The sequence below is a fragment of the Synchiropus splendidus genome, chromosome 5 (assembly GCF_027744825.2).
Source record: "Synchiropus splendidus isolate RoL2022-P1 chromosome 5, RoL_Sspl_1.0, whole genome shotgun sequence".
Lineage (NCBI taxonomy): Eukaryota > Metazoa > Chordata > Actinopteri > Syngnathiformes > Callionymidae > Synchiropus > Synchiropus splendidus.
This window is the reverse complement of record NC_071338.1, coordinates 6,763,443-6,783,304: the sequence shown is the minus strand read 5'-3', so window position 1 is coordinate 6,783,304 and position 19,862 is coordinate 6,763,443. Positions and strand designations below refer to the sequence as shown.

Sequence of the window (19,862 nt, the reverse complement as noted above, 5' to 3'; positions counted from 1 at the left end):
GGATTCTCTTCTTACCTTTCTCTGTGTTGCTTAGCTTTGTTACTTTTACATGACTATTGTCACCGCGTTGAACTACTTTTATGTAACCGTTGAGGTATACAAATGTCTAACTGAATGTGCCCTTGTTCTAGTGGGTGACTGAGGGGGGAATGGAAGTATTTGTTATTATTTTCTATATGTGTATTCCTATGGATGCATGCATATTATCGCCAGTTAAATAAACAAACAATGACGGAGTAATATGTTTGAAGCGATGTGGTGGTGTCACAGCAACAAAGGTTTGACTTTCGAGTCGGGCTCCTGCAACATGCGACTTCTCCGATCCATCCTCCACGCACTCGCTTTAACATACTGTAGCCAGTACTGTAGCTCACAGGCAGAAAAGCTCCAGCCTTTATTTTGTATTTGTGGCCATGAAAATTCATTAGCCTGTGCCATTAAGAGAGTTACTTTGTGAGGCTCCTGGACATTTGGGGCCGCCGTCTCTGGAAAGGGATTACCTACCAGCTTGAGGTGAGAAGCCTCTGCAAGAGACATGCAAAACTGCACAGGCTGTTCACCAGAATCAATAGTGTGATCCAGTCCTCTCTTTGGTGTACGGCCAACTAATTCAGGGGTGACGCACCAGACAGTTACAATATGGATTTTTATGAGATGAAAGATTCAGTCCTCACCCCCTCCCCCCCCACTCACATGAATATTAACCGGGTAGATTTTTCTCTATCGTTACGTTCACAGGACTCATCTGGCGAACATTAAAGACTGTTTCCCCTCCTGCTCCCCGTATAGCTCCTATGCACTCCCTCGGCCCCGTTCGTTGCTTTTACTTCCAATCGTTGATTTTTCCAGAGGTCCTATTAATTATTTACCCCTTTCAGACTCTCTTTCTGTGTGAATTTAGAGAAGTGGGGGCTGATCGTTTTGAAAGTGTTTGAAAGAGGCGGTGGGTTTGGAGGGAGCAGTGAGAGAGTGAGAGAGAGCGATAGGAGCAAGGTCCACCCAAAGACCTGTGGTGAATATTAATGACTCACTTTGAAACAGCGCCGCATTATAAAAAATGAATAAAGCTGCTGATAAAGATCACAAGTCATGGCGTTGTGCTCAGGCATTACCCCAAACCCATGTCATGTTGTCAGTGCATTATAATCACCAGCACCACCTTTGAAGTGCTTGTTTTATTTCAACCAACCGCTCTTTGTTTTTCCTTGAGGCTCTTACATCTCCTGTGAACTGGCTGAAGCTGTACACCCTGCTGTTTCGATTTCCATTCAATCAAATAGAATCATCAGCACCGCTGCCTTATAAATCATTTAACTCAGGTGATGATTCACATCATCGCAAAAAACCTGGTCATCCAACAATGTCACAAATGACTGGTGCTCATTCTGCTGCACACGCCTCCCTTTAGACGCCGCTTCTCACACTGTGAGGTGAGCCCTGGGGGGGGGCACCGAGATTTTCTTTGGGGCACTCCTCCCCCGTCTTTGAGTCAGTGCACGCTTGTTGCAGTAACCAGAATTCATTTTCGGGTCGTGCATGAGTGTTCACACAGATGGGGCGAGGCCATGACAGGCTCCGCAAGCTAATTAGCAGTGTCTGGATTCACTCAGGAAGCGCGGTGTCACACACAGAGAGGCAGCAATGAGGCTGTTGAGTCTGCATGTGAATGCTGTTTTGACAGCTGTTATTGGCGTTGTCAGTTACATCAAAACGAGACCTTAAAAGCGCGACTTTTCTGCTGCTGTTACACAGGAAGGCAACGTGGCTCTTGTGAGATTAAATGTTTTTGCAATGGTTTGTGCTGTGAGAGAAAAAATTCTGTTTCTGGAGGAGGATCACAGGAATGAACTTGCTGCCGGGTTTACTTTATTTGGTCGAGATAGAGCCATTGTCTCAATATATGGCTTCAGTTATAGTGATGGACAAAACAATACAGTTGCATCGATGGAACCAGAGCTCCCGGTGATGGGCGTGTGCCCGTGTGTCACTTCAAGAAAAAAGGGTGTGACCTATTCAGCTGCCAAGTCATTTGAATGTGGCACTTCAAAATATGTTGTTAGACTGTTCCTTCTCACGGTGTCGGATAAAGAGTAGCGCTTCATTGGCATTTAAGAGAGGTGAACATTTGGACCTTTTAGCAGCAAATAATGTAGATAATCTTCTTTTCATGTTAAGCATTTGCCTCACTGGCTTGAGCCTAAGTGCATTCTGTATTCCTGTCTTCACTACAATAGGTTTAACAATCATTAATACCTTCCAGAACATGGTTGTTATGTATAATCTCAACATGCTTACCACAACACTGTGTGAAACATCAAAGCAAAACAGTCTTGGAAGAATCGGAAGAAATTTTTGTTATTCATCGAAGTCACTGTGACTGAAACACGGTCGTTTGATGAAATTTTTGTACCAGTAGACACCTAATCACATGTAGAGTGAAAAGAGCGCCATCCCATGTCTAACCCCTGCCACCATCATTCTTTTGAATATGCATCAACATGTGACACTAGGCTGCCTTTGCCGCTAGTACAGCATGCAAAGTAACATCCAACTTACGACCAGGATTGGTTCCGACCAACTGGTCATAAGTCGGATTGGAATGCCATTCAAAATAGGTAACGCGAGGATTATAGGTACTACTTTAGTGGTAGATCACTGCGTGAGAGTGAGATTCTGGGATACTTTTCTGCCATAACGTGCTGCGGTGTCAGACTTTGAATTTAAAACAGAAGCATCTGCTGGTAACTGCTGGCCGTGGTTGTAAGTCCGGGTGGACGTAAGTTGAGCAGGTTGTAAGGATGTTACTTGTGTATATTATGGAAGTGAGGATGGGTTGTTTCTACACATACGACATATACAACAAAGCATTGACATGAACTCTGAACTTGTCAAACTAGCATGTTGGCTACAAACCATATGTGGTCAACTAATTTTGAACTGCTGAGTTTGGTGAATGGAAACCGATTTGATTGTGAAAAGGGAAGAAATTTAAAAGGCAATAATTCTCTAGATTCCACGGGCATTTGAAATGATGTCAGCCGGTTACTCCCCAGTGACCTGTGGTATTTGTAACATTCTTGAGCAACTCCATGAGGTTCTAATGCAAAAGTGTGAAACCTCAACAACCTCACACTTTTTCCAAATGTGACATGAAATCTCTCACCACAGATTGTAATTAGGATTTTGTCTAAATAATAATGTGTTCATTTTCCCACAGGTCGGTGGCACGATGTACAACACAGGCCGCCATGTCTCTCTGCGACTGGACAAGGAGCATCTGGTGAACATCTCTGGGGGCCCGATGACGTACAGCCATCGTCTGGAGGAGATCCGGCTACACTTTGGCAGCGAGGACGGTCAGGGCTCTGAACACCTGCTGAATGGACAGGCGTTCTCTGGAGAGGTGCGTGAAGAGCAGAATGGTCTGCAGAGGGAAAACTGACCAGCCTGTGCAACTGCTGGAAGCAGGTTCTATTTTGGAGACAAAAAACAGTGAGAAATGCTCAGTTTGAGATCAAGTTCTTCATGCTGTTTTTCATGTTAGTTTCGGGTGTTTTTCCCCGACATCTATATCACGGAGGAAATGTAGGTTGAGCCTAATTGAAGAGGAAAATGGGACACGGTGACACATGCACACAAGGACCATGTTGCTTCGGTTCTGCAGGAATCTAAAATAGGAAAGACACCTACACACATATGTCCCTTTTCTGATGTTGAAGTGTAAATATTGAGCAGGGTGCGATAAAAATGGATTGCTGGTGGAGAAGAGCGACAGTGCTAAATGATGCTTTGTTTCCTGTTGCTACCAATGTGGGGCCTCGTCAGGTCACTTTAATTCCATTTTTCAGATTCAGAGGCAAGTATTTACTGAGGCAGATTTCAAGATTCAGAGGCATGTATTTACTGAGCCCCTGTGACACTGGTACTGAACAAAAAACTTCAAACCTGGGATGTCATTTTGCAGATATCTGGCGTATTCAGTGCAAACATTTCATGCCAATATCAACTCATAATACTCACAATACTCATGTATCATGTAATAACAGAGTGGATCGTTGCTCCAGAGTTCATCCTCACCATGTTTATTACATCAAGGACAGATCTGACTTCACAGATAGAAAACAAGCATTGCACCTGTCCTCGACAACTTTGCACGACTTTTAAAAAGAAGAAGATATTGCGGTTTTGAAAGTGGAAATTTAATATTTACCATCATTTAAAAACATCCCACTATTTTAAACAACACCGTTACCTGTGGCTTTATTCAGTGTTTCAATACTTAACACCCTTCGCTCTATATTACATCCATTTCAGCCAAAGTTCATATTTAACATCGCTCACGATTGGAGAGTGGCTGAAAAAAAAGGTAATGTTCATATTACCACTGTATTTGGGATGTGTTTCACGTTGTGTGAAACACAAATCAATATGTTCCTTCCATATTGATTTTCCATTTATTTCGAGGTGGGATGGAAACAGATCTTCAGATGAAGTTTTCAGTGTTTGTTTCGGTCCTCCTGCATAAACGAAACTGCTTATGTGTCAGCGCTGAAAGCATTTACCAATTCTGCACTCACTAATGCTTGCTGTAGCAGTACGTGACTACGACTACCTTGTTATGAAACAATTTCCACACTGTTGAAGCTAAACTACATTTTGGATCGAGAGCTGCACTTGGTGAGAAAAAGCGGATGTGGATGGAAGTAACCGATAAACGTAAATGGCATATCATTCATGTGAATCTCCTTGAAAGAGATGTTGCAAATTAAAATGCAGGACTATCTGTAGGTTGGCAACAGTCCAAACAGAAATCTCCTCCAGAGCCCCAGTGCCTCTTCCCTAGCTTCCCTATGCCAATAGCAGCCAACTGGGAGGCAAATTATATGCCTGAACCACCTCAACTGACTTCTTTCTACAGTCTTTCAACCACACACCCATTGGGGGAAACTCATTTTGGATGCTCCATTGAATCACTGCCATACCATCGACGCTGGTGATCCAACTGCATTGTTCTTCGCAGAAATCTCAGTGATCCACTAGTTCCTTGTTCTGTTAAAGCAACCTAGCCCACCAAACATGACAATTCACTGACTGGATTCTTACAACTTTCACATCTTAGTCGTATATTGCCGCACTGCTTCAGTTCTACTGCCACCCATGTTATCATTACAAATCTTGCCTTGGCGATGCTAGCTCAAATGTTTCGTGATGCTGAGGGCATTTTCTGTTTTCTGCTCCTTGACTCTCCCTCCTCATCTGCAGATGAGTGCTCTATGTCCTTGAAACCTGAGCAAAGAGAAATATTAAACACACTGAAAGCAAAAGCATCCGCATAAAATGGCAGCCAGCTGGAAAATAAGCTCAAAACAACACACGCGCATCAAATCAGCGAGCAGCATGTCACTGCATCGCCTGCATGCCAATGAGCACGAGGCTATACTGTAGATTGATGGTTCACATGGCAACATGCTGATCATGTTCCGTTAACATGAAGTGATCATGCAAACCAAGTCACGTATGTTGATGCATGAGGATCCTGGGAAATGTTGGCCCAGTTCAAAACAGCATATGAATTTTGTTTTTGAGGATGGCCTAGGTTTTGTCTTGACATGGGGAGAGAAGAGACTGCAGCATGTGTACAGCATGAAAGTATAAGTGCATTTTCACTGACGCAAGCATTACTTTTGAGTTTGCCTAGATGAATAAAATAAGGTGCCAACTCCTCGGCAGACGGCAGCTCGCTCAAACAAAGGCACGCTTGGAGAATGAAACACATTTTCTGTCAAACTGCATGGACAAAATTCTTAATCATATTTTCAACCTACAAGCAGAGACGTGACTCCTACAGTTACATTGTCACCTTCTGAATTATACAGTGACAAATAAAATTTGCATTTGGAAAAACATCCTCAGCCAAAAACCTCATTGACCACAAAGTTGTTCTGCATAAACATTGTGTTATTATTGGTGCCGTTGTCTAGTCATTTCAAAATAACTATGGAGTGTTTAATGCAGTCACCTTTTTAAAATGTCACACCCCAATGCAGCAATCTCCCTGTTTTCCTCTGGACAGAACAGCAGCAACATTCCTCTCTCCACATGAAGGGTTTGAGGGAGTAACGTAGCTCTTCATGGTTTCATCATCACTAAAACAATGACTTACTTGAATGAGTGAAGCTTTGTTTAAACAGTGTATTCAGAGAAATAACAACCTGAAGCATTGAAGGCCACAGTCCTCTGCAGCACTAGTCTCTAGTAATTTGATCCCAGAATTATGTAGTTGGCAAGACTGTGAATTCATCACTTCCCAGTAACAGGTGAGCCTTCTGACTCTATTTACAGTATGCTGTAGATGCATCTCCACGAGGAGTGCCTGTGTCCTGCTTCACGAAACATTTGGAACAATAATACTGCTATCAATTCTAAAGGCTTTCATTGGTGAGATTATACATGGGTGAAGTCGTTCAGACGTGTTTTCTTGAGAAAAGGGTCTGGCTCTAGGACCAAATGGGAAACTATATGTGAAGTGAAACGTTCCCTTCCTGTGAAGTGTGCCAGGCGGGGGGGAAGCACGATGTGCTTCCAATGCAGGCTGGCGTGTTAGAGGCAGGAGAGACATTTGGAAGCTCTCATCACTGACTTGCTCTGGGTGACAGCTGCAACACACGTGTCCCTTTATGTGGCTCACTTCCCGACTGACGGTTCCGTCAGTATGGGCACATGGAAACCTATTGCATCAACATACTACGCTGAATGCTCTTCCAATGACCACTTGCGACGCAAAAGTCATCTTTTCCCACATCCTTATACAGTATTACACCATTGGAGTGAGGATGTGTTGGAATGAGAAGAGATTCTTTGGGCTGACACCCTGTTGAACGGGGGTGCTGCTTTTTGTTTATGTCAGTAGCAACGGGATCAGATCATGAAGCAGTGTCCTCACTTTGAACTGGTTGTTCAAATTCAATTTTTGGCAGAGATTGTCATCTAGTGGACTGTGAATGGAAGGCGTGTTAGTGATGGGTAGATGAGGTACCATGAAACTGTATTGTCGGGTTGATGAAACATTTTTCAGAACCCAATGGATGGCACTCCCGGTTTAAAAGTGATGTGAGGTTTCATAGAATTAATTGTTCAAGTCCAAGTATTTTACAGACCTCTGAAATCAACCCTTCAATACTGTGTCTTGAAACCTCATGTACCCATCACTGAGGAGTGTTTCGTGAAGCTTCATCAGCTCATCATTCGTGTTCAGCGTTCTGTGTAGGTCCTTGATATTATCAATTTGTGTGGCAGTGTTACAGATCAATTTACAGTTGATAAAGAATAAAGATAAAGAAATGACCTACAGGATAGTGTAAAACACTCACTGATGTCGCACGGGTCTGGTATCCTTTTATTCAAGTGAGAAGAACAAAAATCTGTGATCTTTTGTAGACAGCCCTCTCACATAGCTTGACCAACGGCCGTACTCCCCCTCACTTCTGGTGTCAAAATGCACCCTTTCCTAACCCGTCACTCAGGTGAGAGCACACACACCCGCACACACTTCTCCAAAAACATTTCCACCTCATAATCACCTCAGAAATAAAGTGTGCATTTCCATCTCTCAGATAAATGAAAGGAAGCCAGCGCTACATCTGTGAGTAACAAGGCTGTGATTTGACAAATATTCCAAGGTGGTCCGATTCTTTCTTGTCGTCTCTGTGCTTGTTGTGCTGATTATGGGTGTAGTCTGAAAATGAAACACCTATGTGTGAAGAAAACTCCTCTGTCTCACGCTCTTGTTGCTGCATTGTTAGACCTCCTGCGTGGAGATTGCAATAATGTCACACTTTTTAGTGTGATGTTTCTGTGGCTGCACACGTCTGAAGTCATGAAGCAGGTTTCCCACAAAACAGATGAAATACTTGTGTGATACCACAGTGATATAGCATCAAGATTCACTCCTCAGTTCAACATGCATCCAATATAAGATGTGATTCACCTGGTGGGTAATGTGTATCACAGCACAGCTGATTGGATCCAGCAGCACAATTAGACACTTTTTTAATCTGTGTTTCACAAACACCCGATTGATTTTTGTAGCTGCTGGTGGTTATTCCTATAATTGATCCCGTAATTGTCTTTAACCACTTTCGAACAGCACCTTTTCCTCACATGTGCGCCAGATTATCCTCATTGTTGTGAAGCCAGACCACCGTCCTGTCATGGCGTCACAGGCCTGATGAAAAGGAAAAGAAAGTGAAAGTTCTTTGTGGCAAATGTATAGTTGTTTAAACAGACTTTTCTCTGAAGTGCCCCAGACAGTCTCATTGTTTGTTATGTAGAGAGACGATCAGGATGCTGCGTTCAGGATGAACAGGATATTGATTTAATGCGGTGTTTATTTCAAATATGAAAACCGCATAATAAAAAGATATCAGAGAAACCTTTGGAATAAACAATGTGTCTGACTAACCACATCCAGGTGTATCTATCCCGATGTTTCAAATTAAATCATAAATATGTCTTTGTGTTGACCAAAGCCTGCCGGGAATTTACCTAAACTCATACACAATATTCCTGTGTTCATACAAATATACCCATATGCCTGTAACGGACAGTCGGTGAGCAATGCGTCGTAAGAAGTCAGGCTGTCACTGACGCTACCATCTCAATCTCCAATGAGCCAAGAGTGCAGGGAGCGTCCCATCATGTCGCTGCCCAATCACCTACCCTCTCACGGAATCTGTGACGTCACCGTATTGACCCTGTTGAGTCACCAAGACTGAGGTTGTGTTCTACATCTGTCTGCAAGGATGACGAGTTTCGCCCACTATATTCGCCCGCATTCCTCTCCAGCATTCGGCTCCAGCCCAATGCCAGTCACTGTGTCCAGTATCACGCTGTTCGGCTCTGACGTCATCACCAAGAGCAAGAGCCAGGTGCCCTGTAGTTGCTTCTGAACCTCTGCGCCCACCTGACTTCTGCTCCCTGACTCCCAGGGCATACTGGGATGGAGTGGCTAGCCACCTGCGTGGCTCTAGTATTCGACAACACCTTTTATGTTGTTCAGTCTCAAACTCTTGAGTTTTGAACAAAGAATTTCTGAGTTTCAAACTCAAAACTTACCATCTTCGTCTTCATATTGACTTCAACAGAAGTCGCAGGCCTCAAAAAAGCAGGTCATTCAATTAACCTATGTTTACAGACTTTTTATTTTGTTGAATTAGATTTTTTAAATAAAGAGAAACACTCCTGAACTGCATAAAATCGGACAATTAACGTGTGCAGTCCAATGAAAGCCATTTGAATGCAAGTAGCCCTCACAGTAGAACATTTGGGTGGGATTAGGTCCAATCCTGCCCCAGGTTCAACCCCTTTGGTATTTCAGTCCGAACTAACACTTGTTCTGTAGCGAGGAGCTTCTCTTTTTATGCGTTTTTTTCTTCTTTTCAGTTGAAATAAAGTTGCAATTTTTCTCATTACCACTTGGATGAGCTGCTTAATTCTTGTTGTGGGGTGAGTCGTCCTAATAAAAGGGGAACATGGTAACGTTCAACTTCTGAGAAAAACAGAAGTTGGCATCAAGGCTCCCCTATTTTTTTTTTTAATTATGATTTTCATTTTATTTAAATCAAATACAGTACATTGTGCATGTTGTCATTTAAATGAGTAAAAAAACGTAAGCATTTAGCATTTTAGAATAGAAAAAAGCAGCAATTTCAAACCGCCTTTCAATACTGTCCATTACTTCACTGGAGTTATTTGAACAATGTTTTATTCAATACACACCCCTCCTGGCTGTGAGATGAACTGATGTAAGGAGCGCACTGTGTTGTGTCCCTGCTCTCTGCCTGCGCAGTAAATAGTTGTCTTCATTCTTGTTGTGGACAAGTATTACATTAACACATACCTGCGGGTACTTGGAGTCCAGGAAGAATTGTTGGAATTGATCCGATATTGTGTGGCTTTGGCAAAGCCTATAATGCACAGGGCATGTTTGCAAAGCAGCACAATAGGTCCCTTTTTATTGTGACCACCAGAAAGCCACCTATGAGACAAGTTTGTTTGTCATCACCTACTAACCTCGACTGACTGATGCAGCTTTCGTCCTGTGGTGTTTGCTCGTCGGCATTTTGGGATTGCACAGCGTGTCTTCAATTCTCCACTTGTGACTTTATGTTTGTCCTCTGCTTTCACTTTGCTGACCTCAGAACATTATTTCTTTAATCTGGCTCTTTTGGTGGAGCTTGATGACTCTTGTGCAATTGGTTCAAAGGACGACAAAAGCGGAAAACGTCCCGCTGTGTGTTCTTAAGCCGAGCTGCTGGAGGCTTTGTTTCCTTACCCTGGCTGAAGAATAGCACTAGAGATGGAGAGGACCATTTACAAACCTCTAAACTGAGAGTGCAGAACACCGCCCTTCCTCTATCGACTTGCTGTCTTCATATTTATCTCCCCCTTAGGCCGGGTCAGCCATCATGCCACAACAAGGCTGTCGTGACCCCTTGAGATGGAGTTCGCACACTCCTCAGAGCAAAGCCCAGTGGTGATTTACCAGATTTACCACTCCAACTTTTGTTTTGTAAAAAAAAAAAAAGAATGACTTCCAATGTGACATCCAAAGCAAGAAAGCAAAAATATATTTGGATTTGAAGCATAACAGCACTGCCAGTTTTATTGGCTCATGTCGCCTCCATCTCGAAATACATTTTGTGCAAGATTTGCACCATAAAGGCCTAAAAATAAAAAGTTGCAGGTAAATTCAGTACCTGAAGACTGCACCATTGCTCTGATAGTCTCAACTTTGCTTTGCACTTTTGGAGGTGGATTTGTTCTGGCCAGGGCTCTTTGGGGCTCACAGAGAGCCTCATCACTGTCGGGCGTTGGAATGGGGTGAAAATACCATGCAGTGATTCAGGAGATGGAAATATCAGGAAATATTCAACTTGTAATACAAAAAACATTGTGCTGCTTTAATACTTTGGCTGCGTGCTGAGTCAGGTTAATCTGCTTAATTTCCCAAGTTAGTCAGTCCTGGCACAACTCTTGTTATGTTGTCACTGGTGCGATACTCCCTGACTCCTGGAAGCTTTGGCCCACCACACATGTCGGAGTCCATTTCTGAAGCCGTCGCCAAATGTGACTCACGCCGACGTGCTCAAATTATCCGTCACACTCGAACATCACAATCTTGTCGACAGGCCTCAAGAACACAGTGTCATCGCAGAATCTCGTCGTAGCTGTTAAAGGGGAAATGAAGACGCTGTTCACAAGATGTTTTGGTTTTAACCAGGGAACAGTGCGATCCTCCAATTCAGCAGTCGCCTTCCTCCATCACCCTGCCTTCTACTGTTTCTGTCTAATTACAACCTCAATTTTCTCCCATTTTCACTCTGCATCTTTTTTTTCTTCTGGATCTGGCAGGCTTTCACTTTATTACTGCCCACATTCGCCATTTATTGCCCACCAGCGGCAAGCACTGTACAGTTTGTCATTGCGAAGACACGGGTGAGATCTTTGGCAGCGTGTTCAGCACCGACTTCAAAATGTGATCAGATCGACGAGGGGCTCTAATCACTTCCTCTCTCTGCCCTCGATTGCATTTATAGACTTTCTGTCGCTCTGCGTGTTCCCAGTCGAGCATTTCCTAGTTACTGTCCTCACACATTTGTTTATTTATCCTCTCCCGTACAGTGAGGCCTGCGAGTGTTGCCAGCAAGAAAAGGACGGGAGGTTTATGGAGGTGGGCACGGAAACCAGAGGGAAAGATGTGGAAATCATTACGCCCTCCTTTTGTTTTATTGCCTCCATTTCCATCCCCACTGTGGCTGGCTGTGTACGTTATTGTTCAACTCCACGCTGAAAGTGCTGCGCTTTGCCCAGATGATTTAAATATTAACATATGGGGAGCTGCCTCTTATAAACCCATGAAGTGAGGATCCATCAACAGGGAGGCAATAACCCCACACCTGTCTGCGTTATGCTATCTCTTCATGATTCACTGCTTATTCATTGGCAAGGAATTGTGTAAGCACCCAAGTCATTATGGCGCATGCCAACCTCTGGTGCGCCAACACATCTGTGAGCGTTACGCACTGAGCTATGGAATCTGTGCATCTTGAGTCCTTTAGTAGACACCCACAGACCATGAACTGACCAGGAAAAAACGTCAGAAGTAAATCCTGCTGTTGACCAACTATGCAGGCATTGTTTACATGCAAAGACAATGGAAATGTTGAGCTTCTGAAAACTCCGGTTGAGAATCGTTTTTTTGTTGGGTCAGGGATATGCTCAAATTTGATAATGATTTATCAAAATCCTGCATACATCTAACCAATGATTCATTTGAGCACAGACCTGCACAACTACATATGCGTATGTGGCGTATTCTTCCGGCAACGATGAGAATCTTAGTCATTTTTGCTTGCCTGCTTTCATTCTCATGTCTCTTGTGTCTCTTGATCACACTGACCAATATGTTTGGTGGGTGGCAGAAGGCCTACAGTCTTAGCATAGCGCAAGGAAGTCTTTGTGATGTCGATAAAGTTCACTTTGTCTCTTTCAATTGCTTGAAAATATACCTTGCTATATTGCGTCTCTAGCTGAGAAAAATCACCTGACTACTTGTACCTTGCCAGCGAGGATGTAATAAAATTGCGCATGCATTTATATGAACACACAGGACTAATAAAAAGCCCCACGCTGGCACTACAGTATGTAGGCATTGATGTCACAGTTTCCCACCACAGAGAACATTTCAAACAGGTTTGTCAAATAAAGGAGTGAAAGAAGTACTTTCACAAAGAGTTCAGAGCCAGCTGGAGTCTGTTTCATCTGACTATCATGTAATCAGAACTCTAACTGTGTGTTCAATAGAACTTAAGTGCAAATGAGGATTTTTCTGAACCAAATGGGCTTTTTACCATTTGAAAAACGTTGCCAAAGGGCAGCCATTAGTTTCTGGAGATGACACGGAGAGACATTAGCTTTTCTACGCCGCAGGCTGAAAAACTGCAGAGCTCATTCGTAAATGGTACAGATCACTGTCAGCTGACTCAACATTGGGCTAATTCAAACAGTGGACAAAAATTCACCAGATAATTTGCGATCGCGAGAGCGCTGTTTGATCAGAACGTTTAGACGTCTGCTATAATGTCCTTTTTTTTCCTCCCAAAGTGGAACCACAGACATGAGCTACCAGGGAAAATGAGGAGTCGGGTGAGTTCAGGTCAGTCTATTCATTTCAGAACACAATTTACCTCGGCGGACAGGGTCATTGATCACAGTGTCCTCGTTTCTCTTACATTTCAATCTCGAGTGCCACTTTCTTCCGGCCCATGCCGCATCCTTTTTCATTTCCCAATACTGATGTTTGTATTTCAAACGCCTCTCAAACTCGATCATGTTGTTGGTGTCCATCCTAGTGTCAGTCTACCTGGCTGCAAAATCCATTTTCCTGAAAAATCAGTGATAGGAACCAGTGTGGAGAATTTTGCTGCAGTGATCCTGTCGTGGAACCAGCTAGCCCGACTCACTCAAGTGTCTATCGGAAGGCAAACCTTATTTCCCCCCTAATAATGATGCAGAGCTTGGTTTTATTAGGATTGTTTTGTTGAAGTTAACTTTTTTTTCTCATTTTTTTATTCTCAAAATCTAAAATCTGTAATCCAAAATGCCAATTTTCTGTGTTGACAGATTTGTATTCATATACTGTATGCAAGAAAAATACACAGAGCAACAGCTGCACTAATTCTACATCAATCTTACCAAGATCCAGTTTTTTGTTTCAAAAATACATGAATAGGTACAAAGAAAAAGAAAGAACAACCCTCTCTCACAAACCATGATCTATCGCTGCTTATCCAAGGCACAAAGGATCATCACGGACTCTACTCATCCCCACTAAACACTGTTCTCCCTCCTGCCAGACGGCTCCGCAGCATCCGATGCCGAACCACCAGTTTCGCTCCTGGTGCTGTCAGGCTGATGAACGTTAGACAATAGCTGCAATACTGTTTAGTTGTTTATTTGTACATCCTCCTGATTAGTATTTATCTCATATTTATTTATTTTTGGACATATAGTTTTGTTTTTGGAAACCGGAGACCTCAGACCGGAATTTCGTTGCCATAATATAGTGATATGTTTTTGTGACAATAAAGAAAGTCTAAGTCTAAGCATGCACCCCAACAAAATTCAAATATCATTGTACGAAATATGTCTCGTTGATTTACAATCGTGATCAGAGGACTGTGAAGCGAGGGAGAGAAGGAGACCCAGGAGTTGTGATGGACTGATGTGGCTTCATGAAACACTGTCCTTATTTTCAGACCCCACTAGATGGCACTCTTGCTTTGAATATGATATGAGGTTGTGGTTGTTCAAATCCAGAGATTTTACACCACAGAGAACCATTTAGTCGTCTTTGAAAATATGGATATTGTTGCTTGAACTTTATCAGCTCCTCACTGCCGGATGGACGGATGGACCAAATGACAGAGCAAAAATTTGAGCTCAGCTTCACCGTAAAAATCATGATGACAGTGATAACCATTGAGCAGTTTGTTTCTGTTATATTAACACATGCAGTGACAAGGCTTCATGAAACAGTGTCCTGATATTCAGAACCCACTAGATGGTTTAAGCAACCATTTCAGTGAAACCCCACGTCATTAGTTTAACTGTTAGTGCCATCTAGTGGGCTCTGAAAGTCTGGTCACTGTTTCATGAAGCCTCAGCAAGCCACCAATAATGCTGAGGAATACGAACAACTGAATGTTTATAGAGAGATCATCTGGGCAACTTCCCAAAACGCAACCTACTGAATGTGCTCATACTTGAAAGATGTTTTCTCATTTACAAAAAAAGTGAAAGCAGTTTATTAATTTCAATAAATGTATTTGTTCAAAGCGCCTTGTCTGCCTGCAATGTAAAAACTCATTGGAGTGAATGTGTCTTAAATCAAGCAGGATGATATATTTTGATGAAAAATAAGTCTCTACAGTGTGGGGTTATTATGTCTCAATGATCTTTTTTTTTTTCATTATTTTGTGTAGACTTACTGTAGTGTCTGTGAAGAAAGGAAGAAAAATCCTACCACTGACAACACTTAAAACAAGCCTTATTATAATCATAAAATAATGAACGGTGTGCCATCTGCTCTTCCCTGAAAACAATGTGTTTTCACTGCAAGAAAACAGGAAAGCAGGTCATCCAGTTTCAGCTTCAACTCATTTATCATTTTATTTCCAGCTCCTTTTCCTCCTGACGGTGTTCTATTTGCATTTATTCCGGGCCGAACTGACGTTGACTCTACATCTTAATCACACAACAAACAGTGTTAATTCTACTCCAGTATTTGTTTTTTTCTCCTCGGCAATAATGCTTCATGTACAGCAACATTCGTGTTTAGCTGCTGTGACTGTGTAATTCATATTTCGATCAGAAATATCTGTCAGCGTAGAGAGAGCTCATGTAATTGTTTTGCAGATCGCCTTTGTGTGGAAATTGCATGACGGTAATTCCTGCACTATAGGGAGCCTAAGTCTGAGCCCCTTCCAGGGACCTCAGCTTGGAAATAAAAGAGTGGGAGTCTGTGGGGAGAAAAAAGTTCTTTTCTGGTCCACTTTGCCCCGTGCCCTGGATCACACATATGCAGTACCTCAATTTAAATGATAAATATTGATGTGAGTTTCGAGCATGTTTGTCTTGTAATTCATGATTTATTTGCTAGTGAAAATGTGTAATTATTTGGACTTCAAATCAAACATCACATGTATACAATGTATACATTGTTAAACACTTACCATGACCCTGTAGAGCTTGTCCTGCACGCTGGCTCGATAGTTGGTCCAGTGAGATCCTGTGACAAGCATTGTAGTTTGCTACTACATATCACACAAAGCCTAAAGTAACTTTAGATGCAGGTTGTTGCTCTCTCTGCGTGAGAATGAATCTTTCAAATTCACTGACATCATGTGAAAGGTCAATGGTGGATTTCAAGCTTGATCAGAAAATAACTTTCATGTCTCCATTGAGTCCAGTTCATATTTTTGTAGGCTCCCCATTAGATGTGTATGCTCAGTCAAGGACTGAGTGGACTTAAAGTGCCCAGGTCATGTTCTACTGACACAACATTACACCTCCAACACAACCATGAATGCGTAACACCGCAAATGAATGGGAGATGTCTGACATGAAAATACCATAAAGAAAGAAAAAATTGATGAACTGGAATATGAAAACCACTGAGAAGCGCAAAGGCATCCTGCTCCACAGCGGCGAAACAAGGCTTTATGAACCTGACTGGACTGAAGCGCTCTGCATAAGCAGCCTACATATTTTTAATTTAGTGTAGACTTAAGCTCTCGGTGCACAGCTGTTTTGTAGTCAACTTCATAAACACCACTTTAGACCAGTCTCTCTTGGGGCCCGTCTGACCAAGACCGGTCTACAGAACCACAATTTATTAATAATTATTGATGATAGATTCATCGGGATCAACTTAGGTGTGTGATTCAGTGACTGGAACTTCCTGTTTACTCCAGACAACAGGTGTTGTGTGTTTGGTAGAGGAGTGATTTTGGTACATTCCCTGCACCAGAGAGCCCTCAAGTGGGCATCAGCATCACCACATAGATGTCCACAGTCGGCTTGTGCCTGTGTGGCCTGTTCTGCTGCAGACGAGGAACAACTCTGGAGATATGGATCCATGTCTAGTGTGCTTGTAGCGTTCAAACATCACCATACTGGTTAACAAACGTAAGCAGTGTTATTTGCAAATCAAAGCTGCTCTCAGCACCAATACCATCTGCAGTGCTCAGGCAGCAGCCATCATCAGCCCCTTTTGTTTTGCCTTGTAGAAGACTTATGAAAGCTTCGTATTCCCAGCCTGCAGTTGTGCGAGCGGGGTGATGATAATAGGGAGTTTGGCAGAGTTTGACTGGCAATAGTAAAAACGTTAAATCACTCACCTATTGATGTTGTCGTGACACTCTTGTGAGACGTGTTTCAGACAAAGCTTTGCTCATTTAAATCCTTGCTGCAGTCTTGCTGATTCTTTTGAACTAAACAATGTCATGTGATTTTGAGGGCTATTAAAGAGTTCTTTCTTTCTGTTCCAGGTTCAACTGATCCACTACAATCATGAGCTGTATACAAATTACACGGAAGCTGCTAAGAGCCCCAACGGTCTGGTGATAGTGTCCATATTCATGAAGGTAAGCTCAGCCGCCTCATATGTGTTGCTGGTGCTGACGCACAATAACCTGCAGCCACGGCGGAGGCTTCATATTGCAGTCGAAGAAATGTTCAGTTATTCACAGGAATCGCTTGACAAATCAAAATGAGTGACTTTGAAGAAATATTTGAGAAAGATGTTTTAAAATTATCAGAATAGAATTATAGGAAAAAACATCAAGGATAGCTTCACTGAAACAACATTTAAAATATTAATTATGATGTAAAGCTATTCTTGCTTTCAAAAATAAAAAACTTTTCCTTTCCTTCATGTCCTTGATATATATGTAACTTTTATATAATGGGATATTTCACTAATTTCGTTAGTTTTCAATTATTTTATCCGCATGACGAGGGTTTATATCACTTAAAAAATGCATAGCAACGTGAATGAAACTAAAATGAAGTTGAAGTAGGAAGACAATGCACAAACCTCAGCTGTTTCCCAGAGAGCAGGAGGAAGGGCAAGCAAGCAGCGGCATGTGTGCCCCCAAGAGAGAACCTCAGGTCCATGTTTAACTAACAGAAGGTTTGACCCCCAGAGCACCTGACCTCAAATGTATTCCCACAATGACTGCATAAGCATATTAAACAATTCATTATATATTATTCAAGTTGTTGTTGCTGCTATCATCTTGGTGCCGCTCATGACATCACGCTCCTGATGCATTACATGTGTTACCTTTAGTTCATAATCTACTCAAGAAAGGGAGTCATCCAGGTTCGAGTCGACAGGTTTCATGAAAAAACAGGAGTGAATCTTTATTCACATTTTCGTGCATAAACGGAAGTGAGGGTCAGAGATGATGTGTCAAAGTGATTGTTTGTTTCTTTTGCAAAACCAATTTCCACAAAGCTGAATTTCATTTAGTTGGGTCACCCTTGCACATTATCGACTATCTCGCTTCAGAGACAAATCTTTTCTCACTACTGTGTCATTTTGAGTTCAGCTTTGTCTTGTTTATGTCGTGCAATGAAAACTGTTTCTTTGATCCCTGGACTCTCCCTGTTATTGTTCTATGAGTGTCGATTTATTATAATGGTTCCTGTTTCAGGCACAAGACCAGTATCATTTCTGTTTTGGGCGCATGCTGTGATGATTTGTTTTGCTTCAATTAACATTGAATATCACACAGTACAATAATAACTACATAGTCCACTACAGGGCAAGAAGCACCAGCTTGTCTGTGAACTGCAGTGTAAAGAACACAACATGTGATTTAAGTGACACTAAGCCTCCTGGCTCAGCTCGGCTTCTGTGTTAGGTAGGCAGAGTTGGCAAACAGTCCAAAGTTAGCTCTACCAAATGACGGCAGCCTTGCGTACCTGCATGACCTGCGGATATGAAAGGTTGAATTTGACTTTGATGCTCCTTGAGCAATTGTCACAAATATGGAATGCCATGTTTGTTGTTCAGAGCTAGAGAGTGCGTAAAATGTCAGCGGGGTAACAGCAAGTAAAAATAATAAAACTGTCTTGTATTACAGCACGTAACACAGTCGTCACTATTTCACACCCCATTGAACACATTGAAGTGACCACGAAATACACACTGGAAAGGGAGAAATTGCAATCAAATTCCTTTCTTTTCAAACCTCACAGAGAACTGCTGTTTTGCTTTTCACACAATTGTGAGCAACTTGTCTTTTGTTTGGAACTTAATGTAATGTGAACATCAACCAGTCAATCACATGGAGGCATCCAGCGGTTGGCTTGTGCTGTCACAGGTCGATGTGTCATTTCTACCATTTGACTGTTATTGCTTATTAAAAATGGCAGCCGTCATGTAACAAAAAGCTCTGGAGAAATTCAGCGGAGTAAAAGCACATAGCAGCCAAAAAAACAATTTTCTCAGTGAAGTACAAATACTCCAAAACTGACTAGGTACAGTATTTACGCTCCTCTGGAAATGTTGACACTGTTAGCATCAGATGACTTTGGAGGCCCAGAGGGAAACCTCTTTTCACGCATGCAAACACTGCTTGTGTGGTCACTAACAGCTGACACTAATACAATGATAAAACAATAAAAGCAGCTAATATGTTGTGCATTTTCTGGCTTGTGAGGTGACTCACACTGTAATGAAATTCATAATTTATAATTATGCCAGCGGAATAGATACAATTAAGTAGGACGCCACTCCTCAGTACGACTGCACTTCAATTTCTTTTTATATCTCTACAATGACTGATAGTTATCAGGCCGGCGTCCCTCCACAGAGTCACCACCATATTAACAACGTTATAACTGGAGATATTGTTTTCCCTTGCTATTATTACTTGGTTAATGCCACATTATGAACGCAGCGAACTGTGAAAGTGACATCAGGCGCAGTGGCTGAACCTGGATGGCAGTATGAGCATGTCCAGCCTTAATTTCTGTAACATGTCAGCTATATCTATCAATCCCAGAGTGGCGTAGGTTAAGTTACCGCTGGTGGTATTTCAGTAGCTCTTTCTGTGCTGGTTGGAACTGGCCTAAATTAGAAGTGGTGTTATTTCAGCAGTGTTCTGGAGGTTCATCTGACTGACAAGCATCCGGAAGATTTCTATTGAATCCAAGCGAATGGATGTGCTGTCGTTCATGTGACCAGCTCTGTGGAGAATAAGCAAAGGCAGCAGAGAACTTCACTCTGG

General features: G+C 42.3%; 1 protein-coding gene across 1 annotated transcript in view; it reads left to right on the top strand.

The window, feature by feature from the left end:
- The window catches only part of ca10a (carbonic anhydrase Xa), a 195,095-nt gene that overhangs the window by 162,166 nt on the left and 13,067 nt on the right, over positions 1-19,862 (top strand). The window contains exons 4-5 of the mRNA XM_053864723.1: positions 3,218-3,403; positions 17,112-17,207. Of these exons, the coding sequence (XP_053720698.1) occupies positions 3,218-3,403; positions 17,112-17,207 (282 nt within the window). The remainder of the gene's footprint in view (positions 1-3,217; positions 3,404-17,111; positions 17,208-19,862) is intronic.